At 38.6% G+C, this 13,730-nt stretch overlaps 1 protein-coding gene across 1 annotated transcript; it reads right to left on the minus strand.

Annotated features, from left to right (window-relative positions):
• Window positions 1-1,806: 1,806 nt before the first annotated feature.
• VRTN (vertebrae development associated) lies at window positions 1,807-3,838 on the minus strand. Its single transcript, XM_025170049.2, has one exon. It carries the CDS (start codon window positions 3,835-3,837, stop codon window positions 1,807-1,809), a length of 2,031 nt encoding a protein of 676 aa, XP_025025817.1. The 5' UTR covers window position 3,838.
• Between the last annotated feature and the right edge of the window lie 9,892 nt (window positions 3,839-13,730).

Here is a 13,730-nt window from a genome sequence, read left to right on the forward strand (position 1 = left end):
GAAGCTGCGTCTTTTCTTGGGCACACACAATAGCCATACAATCCTAGGAAAATACATGTTTGAGTTAAGGAGGTGCCAACAGCATGCACACAGCAGTTCCAAAACACCTTTTTGGCTTTGGACCAGAAATGCAGTGCAACCTTCGTGTAAATAGACTAGCTGTATATTCTCTTCTATCTCATATTTTTAAAATTATTTGGCTTACTATTTATCCTTTTCTGTGCACTGTATAACATTGCTTACCTAGAATGGAAATAGCATAATGGGTGGATGTGTGTGTGTATGTATGTGTGTGTGTGTATATATATATTATGTGTGTGTGTGTGTGTGTGTGTGCATGCTACCATTTTTCAATTTCACAATACAAGATTGCCACCTGCTGAGTCTGTCAGTCTGTAAAATCATGCTTTTATTCTGACAATGAAAACAAAAGAACTCTGACAGCATAGGAACTTATTATTGAAGGAAATTTAATCTATCCCTCTCTGTTGCAAATAGGTAGTTATCGACTGTAATTGCCACATGGAAACTTTACATATCTCAAGAATATTTAAGTAATCTATAAGCTTATCAGTTAATTAGGTGTTCAAGCATTCTGCTTTGCAGAGTATTTGAGCAGTGTACAAAGCAAGCAGAAACATACAACATACATTCTGTTTTGAGCAAAACTTCCATAGCCTTCCCTGATCTTGTATCCTACTGATTTGTCTGGAAGTTAGAGTTTTCAAACATTTGGGCGTGCAAAGTTGGGGAAGACTGATCTTCAGGCGGCTTCCCAAACCTGGACACTCCAGATGTGTTGAGAGTGCAACACTCAGTTCGCAGTCAACACAGTCTGTGGGACCTACAGTCTTAAAACCTAAAGGTGCCAGTTTAGGGAAAAATGATTTCTGTGCTACCAGTGTTCAAAAACTCCATACAGAGATAGCTCAGGATTCCACAGATAATTCTGGAATAGAATAGGGGAAGAACTGGCTGAACGAGGTATCTGTGTATCTCTCTTCCCAAGTCGAGCTGGGCTGGGCTACCCTTCCCTCCATCATTTTTAACCAAGCTCAAAAAGTAGGCCAAGAGAAAAATGCTTATCTGGAGTTTGGTGTCCACTGAATAGCACTCCCTTTTACTATACTAGGCTGTCTCACAGAAAGTTCTCAGATATCTTCTGAAAAGGATAGTAAAGTTTTCTCTCTCCTCTGTATCAGCTCCCTCTCTACCCTCCATCAAAGAAAAGTTATAATCTACCCTTCACAGCTGAGTTCTTGGAGATATAACATCCACTCTCTTTCAGAAAATACTAGGGCAACTTGATTTTCGTTTAATTTTTAATGAATCTCTCTTGTTTACAACATGCATTTACACAGAGCAGATTGTATATACTGGAAGAAGCCATAACATGCATTATATCCATCACTTGAGTCAGTAAAGCTAACAATTTGTCTTGTGAAAAGGGTACATATCCAAACCTAAAAAGTGTGAGTCAGAATTATATATTGAAAAAAAAGCATAGGTCAAACTCAGTGAAAAGTAGAGCAGTAGGACAGAAACTTAAGAATAGACTCAAGAACGCTTCGCATATAGCTTGCCAGTCTATTTGGTTTTTTAAAAAATATTAAACAAAAAGCTGTATTTTATTATAACACAAAAAGAATATCTCATCCCCAATATTCTTTCTATGTTTCCCCAACTTAGGGCTCTGCAGTGGAGATGGTGTGCAGATCTGGAAACCAAGGTAACAAATCCACAAACAAAAGCAAAAATAGCTGCTTGTAGAATGTTCCGTTGATGAGACAGCTTATCTTAACCGGCCTAGGCATCCACTAGAGTTAGTCCATCATGAAGGGCACGTTTCCACATGTAGTAAGTGGAGCGTGCTGTTAGGGGAAAGTGGGCTCTGAACTCCTTGTATGTTGGAAAGGTCTTTGATTCAAAACGTTGCTGGAGAAACAGCTTGGCCTGGGCTTTGAACTGAGCTGTGGCAATCACATCCATCACAAACATGCTGCTATTGACTTTTGCAGACATTTGATAACCTGGAATTGTAGTGCTGTAGGGTTTAGGCATCTGCTTATCCACAGGCACTGGAGCAAACTCTTTTGGCTGTGTGGATTGGAATTTAAGCTTTGCTTTGCCACTCATCTCAGAAGAAGTAGGAGTCTGTTGCAAATTTTGGGAAACTGTTGTTGAGGAAAGGCAATGCTTTTTGGTCTTCCTGACACTTTTTTTTCTCCAAAACCAATAGGCTGTAGAAGAGACACTAGGATAACGCAGGCGAAACTTACAGAAAGGCATTTTCCACTGGCAAACACGTTTCCTGGCCAACTCACGAAGTTGCTTTTGCCAACTGTAAAGAGATGGTTTAATACCCATGAGAATTTGGGGCTCTGGACGTTGTCCATTGACCATCTTCAAGTTAGGCAGGTTTCCTGGCTTTAGTGACAGATACGGATTTCTGGTCATAAGAGGTTTCTGGATTACAGAAAGAGGTTGGGAAGGCTTGAAATTTGGGTTCCCTTTGATGGCTTTTCTCCTCCAGTTATAATATGTTGATCTGGAGATGCCAGGAAAGCTACGCTTAAAGTTTCTGTACGGCACAAGACTATTCATGGAAATGCATTTTTCTAGATAAGACTTGGCTCCTTGCATGGAGGTCCCATTTTTGGTATGATTCAGGAGACATTTTGAGCTCTGGCTTCCTTCAGATTTTGCTGCACCATCTGGACTAGTATGAAGCTTGTACATACGAGGATCCTTGGACAAGACAACATCAGAAGCAGAAGAGACCTCACGACTGATCACACTTTGCATCTCATGCTTCCAGGCATAGTATGTGGAACGAGAAATTTCTGGGAACAACTGTCGGAAGTGTTGAAGAGGAACAGCGGTGCCCTCTTGAAAGCAGGATTGCAAGAAGTGTTTGGCTGCAAATCTGGCAGCTGCTTTCTGTCTATGCTCTCGTGACTGGCGTTTCCATCGATAGAAGGTGCTTTTGGTAATGCTGTATCTTTCACGTAAGTTAGAGTAAGTCACCTGGGGATCCTTGTTCAGCAACTCCAGTGTCTTCACAGGCTGAACCTGGGGTTCTGGAAGGGATGTCATGGGTTCCAGCTCTTCCAAACCAACAACAGGTACAAAATATTGAGCTTTGAAAACCTGGGAAGACAGCTGCTGCCCTGACCACATGATGTGAAGCGTGGAGATTTGTAAGCTACACTTTCTGGGTCGGATGAGTCGGTTGAAATATGGCCGTATCTTAAGGTTGCTCATTGGGTAGATGGAATAAATGTTGCATTGCAGTACAGATGCCAGAGCATACACATGCCACATGTTGGCATAGGTGCCAGGGAAGCAAGTAGCTTTAATGTCAGCATCAAAGATAGCCTCTAGGATGGCCAGAGGTAAGTTAGTCATCTCAGGAGATTCCTCTGTGCAAAGAGAGTAGCGAGCAGCTTGCAGCATCACTTTGGAATCAATCATGCCACTGAAATAGTACTGCTTGTGAAGCAACATCTCCACAGCTGTGCGGACCTGTAACTCCAGACTTAAGCTGGTGTTACCCCACAACAGCACACTTGCTGCCTCAAACAAGTGGTTCCCATCACCTTTGCAAACTAAAGGCAACATACTGCGAGGAGCATCTTCTGGGTAGAGACTTTTTGCTACACGGTCAATTTCCAGCTCTTCCTGGAACTGCCTCCTGCAATAGCTAGGTAATGAAAAAGAGGACAAGGTCCTCTCAGATTCCAAGGCTGCACTAGCTAATCCTTCTAGACCAAAGCATTCAGTTGCCTCCTGCAGCTCCTGGAGCACGGACTCCACTAACTGATGTCGCTGGATCATTCTGAAATACAGAAAAGTTTGAAGAATTAAAATGTTATGTTTTGCACAGATTTTGCCTGCACGGCTCAGCGAACTACTTAGAGTAGAGATGCAGTTATGCTGCTTCTCGTCTTGGCAAATATCTGCATTTCTGGAGCATATCAAAATCAAGGATCCACATATAATTAATGTTCACATTCTAACCTAAGATGTTTTTATGGAAACTGGTACATACACAATCCTATGGATTAGAATACTGAATTTAATCCCAAGTAAACATTCATAAGATTGCACCATGGTTAATTTTGCACTGGATTTAAGACTTCGCATTTTATAAAATTAAATTTAATCAAGTATGTACATTATCCCACTCATTACCTTACCCATTGTCAGCATATCCTAAATTAGGACATAGTACTATCTAACTGAACTTGCTTAGCTGACTTTTGCTATTAAACAGAAGGGTTAACCCTGAAAATATGATCAGAGTAATCTGATAAAATACACTGAAGTGCACCACAATGCTAAAAGATAAATGTATGGTTTCTAAATGAGGAAATACTCATTCTGAAGTTCACTTTTCATCATTTTTAATGCTGCCCTTTAGTAACTTTTGCTCTTTAAAGGACAGATATTTGATTTACAGGCAGTTTGTTCATACACTGTATTCTACCCAACAAAAACTCTCATCCTCTATATACGCTATGTGCAGTTTTTTCATTTGTCAAATATTTGCTTATATACTTTAAAGGAAGAATCAGTTCTTTTTAAACCTCTATTGCATCCCTGTGGTTTTTATTCTTTCCACCCCCACATGCACAGCAAGCACTGCAGCTACTGAGCTCGACTGCCCATATCTACAGTAGTAGGCTGAGGAAGTCTGGGTTAATGCAGTAACAAGCTATTTTCCTTAATTTGTCATAAATAATTCAGCACAATAGTTCATTTGTGTTTACATTTTACAGATTTATTTTCTAAATGGAATAGTACCTGGACTGTGAGGGCTAGCTACTGTACGGTTTGGTTGGCTCTGCTGAGTTAAAAAAGCTAATATAATGCAAGACTTAAGAGACCTCTTCTGGTGGTTGGGCAACATTGCATTCCTATATTGGCATTTAGAGTTTAGGTAACTCACAGCCACAAAGTAAAAAATAAATACAAAGAAACACAGTGAGATGAGAACATTGTGGACATCACAAACATCTTGTGAAATTAGGAGATAACTATTCCTTTTCACCAGAGAGCAGGCTTTAATTGAAAGCTCAGCAAGCTCAAGACAGAAAGATGAAGTTGTGCTTCTGCAGCTGAGATAGGATTAAAAAAAGAAATCCACATAAGAAACTAACAGTATTTTGCAATAATCCGAGAAGGTAACAAAGCAATTTCTTTCAAAGCCACCATAGTGTCATATAACACTGCTTGTAAAATACAGCACTTGTAGGAAATTAGTTCGGAAAATAAGACTGAAATACTATTCTTCATAAACACTGCAAATTATAAGGCCTTTCTCTTAAACACTATAGGATGTGGCACTGGGGCCATATGGTAAAACTGTAGTATGCCTCACTTAATTTGAACATTTTAACTAACAATGGGCAATATTCAAGGTAACATAAGTCGTTTACCACTCTTGCAACAGGATTTATTTTCATAACCTTCTATTCACATATCTGTAAGTGGGCAGACAGGAATAGCTTAACGCAGGGATGGAGAACAGATACATGTTCTCCCCCTTATATATCAATTTTAAAAAGCACAAATGGTTGCAAATCTATCATGGGAGCTCTTATAAGTGAAAAAAAATCTATCATACAAAATATCTTATTCAGTTCTGCCTTTCTCATTTATGAAATGTAGCTTTCCATATCTAGTCTCCAAAACGTCTGCCATCCTAATTCTATTTATCCAAAAATACTTTTCTGCAAATTGTTTTTTTTTAAACCTGAATTTTGCTGTTCATCATCTTCAGTAATTCTTTCAATGGTTTTCCCCTCACATGGTAGATTTTATTACTGTACGCTTTGCACGTTGTACAGGCCTTTTGTGAAGTAGTAGTATTTCGCTGAGCTTCACCATTCATTTTCTAATAACTTAATCCTCCAGTAGACCTTAAAAATTGCTGATCTTAAAAACTGCTGAACTGAAAAGTGAGAAAAGGAGATCTTGGTACTGACATATATTTTCCTAACTTTTCACAAAATGTGCAAGTCTTAATCTGCTATATTTTGTTGTTCCAATCATCTCTGTATCAATATATTTTTAGGCCTTACCATAGAGATAAAAATACAGAAGAACAAGAAGATTTCATAGCTTCTGTTTTTTTTCTTCAGGAAAACATTGAAAAGGAAGGTATAAAAAGTATTCTTCTTTTAGGTTGTCTAAAGCCTGCACTAACACAGTGACAAAACCTTTCTCAAAAATGTTAGCGTAGGTTTAGCTCAAAGGGGAAAAAAAATCTTGTGAAAACAAACTGTGGGATAGAAGTAGACAATAGGGTATCTTCAGATTTTTTGGACTAAAGCTCATACAATCCATTCTGTGAGTTCATAATGGAAAAGCACTTTTGGTCTCAGTTTAAACTATGTAGGCTTTAAAGGTTGATACCAATACCAGTGTTTGCTACAGCTGATGGGAGCTGAAGTTATCTCCAGAAGTTAGAACAAAAACCCCAGTGAAACCTAACACCATCCATAACTTTACCATGCAGTACTGGACAACAGGGCACTGCAAAACATTCAAAAGGGATGCTTCACAAAGCACATGTGTAAATGAAACATCCTTCCTTGAAGCAGGAATGTAGCCATGTCCTTTGCAAAGCTTACATGGCTGCTTTAAAAGCTGTTCCCAGCAGGGACCACATGGATATGCAGCCACAGCTGCTTTGCAGTCTCAGCCAAAGCGTTGCCTCTGGAGGCCACACAGACAGCTCGTGATGATTAAAGTTTACAAGTTTATCTATACCAATCAATCCCACAAATTTTCCATCACAGAAAAGAATAAGTCTGTATCCTGCTCTATGTTCACACTTCGCATGAAATCATAGTGCAGTTTGTTTTGATTTGATGCAATGTGTGAACCTTGCCAGTTGTGGAATATTCAATAACCCGTATTACACAAACCACAGCTTAGTGTAATGTATGAACTCATTCTTTTTTCATGCAGTCAAAACTTAGAAGTCTCTTTATAGTTTCTTCATCCTTCTCAGCCATGGGGCTGAGCTTTAAATACTATCCCCATCACAGAATTTAAAACTGTATTTCATTTATCAGGTCTTCTTTCCAATGAGTGCCATTTTGATTTATATAATAGAATAATAAAAAAATAAAAAAGAAATAAAAAGAAATAATAAAAGAAATAGTTCTCTTGCAGAGAAAAATATTACATTGTGAATGTTTCATCTTTGGGAACTTAGGCAGGAGCACCATTTAGGGAAGGCAGAAACTTTCTCCAAACTATCCTTCTGTAATTCAGAGTACTACCATATTTCTCAAAAGCACAATGCATTGCTAGTTTTAGTTCCATATACTAAGTCTACCACAAACCATTTAAAAGGATCCACATAGCTTGACTGCATGCTAAAGGAAACCCCTTTGCTTAAAAATAAAGAAGATATCATTTAAATTGTGTTAACATTATTGTAGCTATTCTGAAATTGGATTGGAATTGTGATCAATTGATCAGACATGGACTGTCAGTTTGCAACAATAGCCAAGTATGCAATGAAGTCACAATCAACTCATTTTATTTTTTTAAATAATTTCTAGTGTGGTGGCAGCAATATCACTTATTGTAAAGAAGCAAAGCATCTGGAAGCATGTGAAAGATTGTCCTATCACAATAACTTTATTACTCTTCATTGTATTTGAGTAGCTTTTGTTACTTAGTATGAATAAAAAATTAACAGCAGGCTGATAGTGGCATCATAGAATAAAAGCCAAGGAAAATTGTTTGTTGAATAAAGTACATCTTAACTTATAAAAATTAATTATCTTTCTAAATGTAAACCATTTAACAGAGAATTGTCTGAGTATCAGCGCTACAAATAAATGATTTTTTACTGTTTTAAAATACCTGAACAAAAGGTATATACACTGAACACTCTATAAGGTTCTCTTTGCATGTTAATCTTACATATATTATACATTCACTGTGCTTGTGCTACTACTACTGAATTGGCATCCAGTATCAGCCTATACTGAATTATGGAATAAGGCAACTTTCTATTTATATTATCTAATCTTTCAAGATCCTCTAAAAATATATTTCTAAGAAATTCTGCATTATGCTGAAAAAGGTTCTTGATCAAGTCACAACATACTCCAGAACAGCTCTTTGATGGAGCAAAGAGACAATGCCAATGACACTATGAAGACTGGATTTTTGTTAGTACATGCTCTGTTATACTTATTTATTTATTCATTTATTTGTTCTATTTATATGGTCACCCACTCACCAGACAACTCTTCATAAGCTGACTTTATTCCTTACTTCATCCCACTGTTTATGGAAACCTTCACTTTTCTCAATACAGTTTACACAAATAATAAGAGTTTGCACCATGGAAGTAATACTTCATAGGATATGAGTATGGATATACAGCTTTCCCAAAAGAATATTCATGTCCCATATTTCAGTCCTAAACTCAGCAGTCTCATTTAATCATTAGTATATAAAGGACTGCTATACAGCACTGACTTTGGTCTAAAAAGAAATGTAGAGTTACTCATAGTTTCTGCAAACTTTAAAAACTACTGTATCAACTTGCTGCAGACCTGAAAAGGGTCACAAAACATTACTATGCATTAAATCAAGTGCAGAACATAAAAATTAAAAACGAGTTATCCCTGGAGTCAGCAGAATTAGAAGAGTTTTCTCAAGTTCCCTGAGGCCAGGTGAGCTTTCCGGTTGGGAATTCAAAGTAAGGCGAATCATTTCGCCAACCCCGCAAAAACCAAAACCCGGCCAAGGCCTTGGAAATGGCACTTTCCACGTCCTCCTTCCAGTCCAAGGGCAACCCTTAAATAAGGTCGCGAACGACGGCCCAGGTATGAAATAAGGCCGTGTTTCCTCTGCCGGCAACGCCACCCTCGCTCCGATATAGGGCAAGGCGGGGACGCCTGAAGCGGGATCTTTTAAAAAGATGGAGGGGGAGTAACAGAAACTAACCTGAGAATGAATTTGATGAGTTCCTGAATTCTAAGACAGAGGTGGAGGGAAACAGGCGGGGAGTAAAGAGATCCACTACCCTTGAAAACCAGCGCATTTGCCAAAGTTAGAAAATGTCCATGAAGATGGATTAATTGCTGAGAGTTAACACGGAAAGGAGTCTTGTTCCAGAGATAGGGAAGCAGGCAGGCTCCACCCCACAAGAGGGCAGCCAGAAGCCCCATGAAATTGCTTTAAGAGATTCTCTTGAAACAAAGACTGCTGCACATGGAGGGAGAACTTAAAAAGGAAATAAGTGCTTGGTCTGGAAAGCCAACCCCATGGAGCAAAGAGAAAAGGCCACTCTGAAGGAAGGCTTCATTAGTACGGCTTTCCTTTCAACTAATACAGTAATACACGATATTCTTACTCAGCCGCAATTCCCAACGAGTTCAATGGACCTTCTGCCTTATTAGCGAGTGTAGGGTTGCAACCTGAAACACATAATCCCCATTCCTTTCAGTTTTCCTTGGCTTTGCCTTGCGTTTGTACCGGTCTGGTTGTAGAGTCCCTAGAGCTCAGCTCAGTCTTGTGGGGGTTCAATCCTCATTCCCTCAAGAAACCGGTTTGTAAACTTCGGAAGTTGCTTCCAACTCACCTTTATTTGTTGGGCAAGCCAACCAGTTCTAAGCTGCTCCTTCTTTGCCTTGGTCTCACTGCAAGGCTGTTTCCTGGACATTTAAATTCTGAATCAGGAAGCGCAGCGATCTCCACTTTCCCAGCTGTGTCCCACATCCAGACTGGAACTGGTTTCAGATCTGGAGTGAACCAATTGGAGTGGCTGCCTTGCGTGTGTGAAAAAGTCTCGGCTCCACCCCCTCCCTCAAGGAAATAGTTCATTCCCAAGTACTCTTGCATCCAACATGAAAGGAGCGAGGGCAAATTCTGGGGTCACTTCCAAAGCTAAAGTGATCATTGCTGTTGTCTAAGACTCTCTTCTTAAAGAGACAAGCGTCTTAAATGTTAATGAATTGTCATATTTTCCGAAACCTGAGTAAGAAAACAGTAAGGCTAGGAGAAGAAAGCCAAAATACAAAGTGGGGAAAGAATTTTGATAAAAATTAATTATGGCAGTTGGGGGAAATCATTTAGAGGCAAACTGATGTGGACCCAATATTGTTTCTACAATTGCCTAGGAAAGGGGAAAACAAACGACCAGAATCCTTTTGGGTAAATTTTAGTTTAGCACACACAGGTAGTAAGGCATATTAATATGTGTCTCTTGGGAATGCTGAAACTTTATTTTCAAATACATAAGGAAAAATGAGTGGCATTTTATTTCCTTACTCATATTAACTCCCCCCTTTTTCATTAACCAAAAATTGAAATCAGTTAACAAAAATCTGGTAAAAGAAGTGCATGCTTACAGATTTTTTAAATACAAAGAAAATGGGGAGCAAACATAACTTGAGGAAGTGCATTCTATAGCTTTAGGAGCATTGCAGGAGATGATCTTCTACCTTGCGCCGAATAGGTGGCCTGATTCATAATGGGAAGAAGGTCACTTTTAGCCCCTAAATGCTTTACTCTTTAAAGATCAATATCAGTACTTTAAATTATGCCTGGTAAGCAGTTGGCAACTAGGGTATGTCTTTCAGTTCAGATATCGTAGAATCCCTTTTCCTTGTACCAGTTAGCAGCCTAGCTGCTGCTTTTTGCACTGATTGCAATTTCTGGACAGTTTTCAGTGGTAGCCTAAATAGAGCTTATTATAATTATCAAGACAGGATGTAACCAGAGCCTGGGTAACTGTTGCCAAATCTGATTGGCTCAGAAGGGTTGCAGCTGGCATACTAACTTTAATTGTGCAAAAGGCACTCTGTGCCACTGCACCCACTGTGAATCCAGTGAAAGCTGAGAATCAAGGAGCACTCACAGACTGCAGAGTGCTCTTTCAGGGGAATGCATCCCCATTCCAACCTCAGCCCCCAAGTCCTCTTTCCTAATTACCTCCATCTTGTCTGGATTTAATTTCAGTTTGTTCTCCATAATCAAGATGATTTTTGAACTTAGCCAACATTCAAGAATATGATTCCTTCCTTGGGGTTAGATGGTAAGGAGCAGCAGGATTGAGTAACATCAATATTTTGATGGCAACCAACTCCAAAACTCTGGATGAGCCACTCTAGAGGTTTCATATAGATTTTGAATGGGAACAAGATATAACCATGAGTGAATTAACTAGCTGTCCAACAGTAGTTCCCCAATATTATCTTCCAGGCATGGCCTGACAGTTGCCAAAACCACTGGCAAAATGGTGCCCTCAAGGCCCAGTTCCATCAGATTGTCTAGAAAGATACTATGAATTGTGTTAACTGAAACCCACCAGGAATTCCAGGAGAACCACCAGTCTCCTTGTCCATCAAGGTAATCAAAGCAGTCTCAGTGTTATATCCTGATCAAAAGCCTGACTTGAATTTGTTCAAATAATTCATATCATCCAGCTGTGTCTAAAACTGGAAGGTTATCACATTCTCAGTCACCTTTCTTGAAGTTGAAATGTTTGAAACTGGCCTATAATTGTACAGATTTCCAATAGAAATCTTATTATAGCTTTCTCTGGGGTGAGGGGACACTTCTCACCTCTAAGAAAACTCTGATCACTTCCCTTACCCATGAGTTAAATCCAGAGGGATTTATTAGCCATCATCTCTTTCTACATCTACAGGATTAAACCCTAGCTTTTAAAACAATCTACATCCTTCTGAAATAGGGTTCTAGATGCACCCTCCACTGTCCTTCATTTTCTACTAATCTGGAAAAGGCAAGAAGCTAGGCATGACGCTGAAGGCCTGTTCCTTTGGATCATAGGTAATTCTACTAGGGAGACCTGCTTTGGCATCAAGGATTTAATCAAACGTTTGTCTACCTTCAAACTTATATTTACAAGAGCTAGAATCTTACATTGCAAGAGATTGTGATTTTTGAAAGTCTTTCCCAGTAAGACACCTTCCATTTGTTCTACAGTTGTGTGGAATGACAATAAGAATTACACACACAATAGACATAAGGGTAAGGGCAGGAGAAAACAGCTGAGCAATACTGGTATTGATGCCCAGGCTCAATTCTGACTTTGGAAATGAGATTTAAGCTTCTGATAGGGCACTGGTAAAGGAGGCATCAACTCAATTTGCAGTTACAATAAAAAGCAGCAAAAAAGGGCTTGGGAAATTTTTTTAAAAATCATATAATCTCTCTCCTTTCCTCTGTTGGACATTTGCTTTTATGTCCCCTTTTCAGATCATTATCCTAGACCATCGAGAAATTCATCTTTGTCTTAGAAAATGTTTGAATTCACAAATTTAAATACAAGCAATAAAATATTGTATATTATTCTCAGAGAATATAGATGTACTTGGCTGGTAACAATAATAACTTGTATAATTTTGGCATGCAGGTACTTTCTGGTACAGCAGCTGGGAAGTTCCAACAATACATGTTAGAAACATCCACAGATGAAAGGTATCGCTGACCTAAACTCTTCTATATACCCATTGAGACCAGGCTGATCTAATTCTACTTAGGCTGACTGTAGTCTCTGATCATAGGACTTTGGTAACAGGAGGACCTTTCTGATTTTCCTCCACTGTTACCAGTGTATCTGGCTACTGTCTTGACGTGGTAAGATCAGATATGCAAATGGAACAATTACTAGAATGCAAGTTCTGACCAAGAGAATCCCTGAAAGCATTTACTTAGACAGACAGACCTTTTCTATTTCATATATTTAATATAAACTTCAGATAAAAAATTCATTGCATAGTTTCAATAATAATTTGGGAAATCAAAGCATTCTTTAAGAAACTATTGCTTATTGGATAGATGGCAGTTCCTAGCTGAACTTGGCTGATTCTGAAAATTAAGCAGGTCAGATCTGATAGCACTTGGATGGGAATCCACCAAGTAATTCTAGGGCTATAGATGAACTGGATTTAAAAAAAAAATGGGAAAAGGCAATAGCAAGCCACTTTGTATTCTTGCCAAGAAGAATGCGATCATCAAGAGCCAAGTTTGACTTAGGAGACAGTTTACCTTTGTAATAAATATATTACAACTGAAATGAGTGAGTTCAGTTAATGAATGTTAATACATTGTAGTCCTACTCAAATTCAAGTCTCTCACCCAGATACATATGGCTCTTTAATTAAGGATTACATCTTGGATGTATAGATGCTGGATTTTGTACTCAAGATCTGTCATAATTGCAAAGTCCAGTTTCCAGTCATCCAAGATGATGTCTGTTTCAGGTCCATATAACATAGTAAAATATAATCATGGGTGATAGGGGAATAACATAGTAATGTATGTAGATTAGTTTTTTTTATGGCTTCAAGTGACATGAAACCACCAATCTCATACATGTTTTTCAGTAGTAAGTCTCATGGTGCTCAGGTAAACTCACTCCCAGATCAATAGTATAAAAGGACCTCCTGACACTACTTCTATATATGTTTACATGGAATAATCCCCAATAAATTCATATAATAAACTTATTTTCCAACATAGTCACTGGAGAATGAACTCTCTTTATCTCGGTGAAACTATAATTCTCCTTCAGTGTCAGACAGATTATGGCTGAGTCAATATCCATACTACAGATCAGGCTTTAAATTGAATTAATGCCTCCAGTTTAAGCAACATAGTTTTCCTATGTCTGGACAATTAAATCAGTCAATTATTTACTTTGATATGATAGAAACAAGTAGATT

Source organism: Python bivittatus, unplaced genomic scaffold, assembly GCF_059951505.1.
Source record: "Python bivittatus isolate LINGU-HERP-01145 unplaced genomic scaffold, Pbiv_v1 ctg000480_np1212, whole genome shotgun sequence".
NCBI classification, from domain to species: domain Eukaryota; kingdom Metazoa; phylum Chordata; class Lepidosauria; order Squamata; family Pythonidae; genus Python; species Python bivittatus.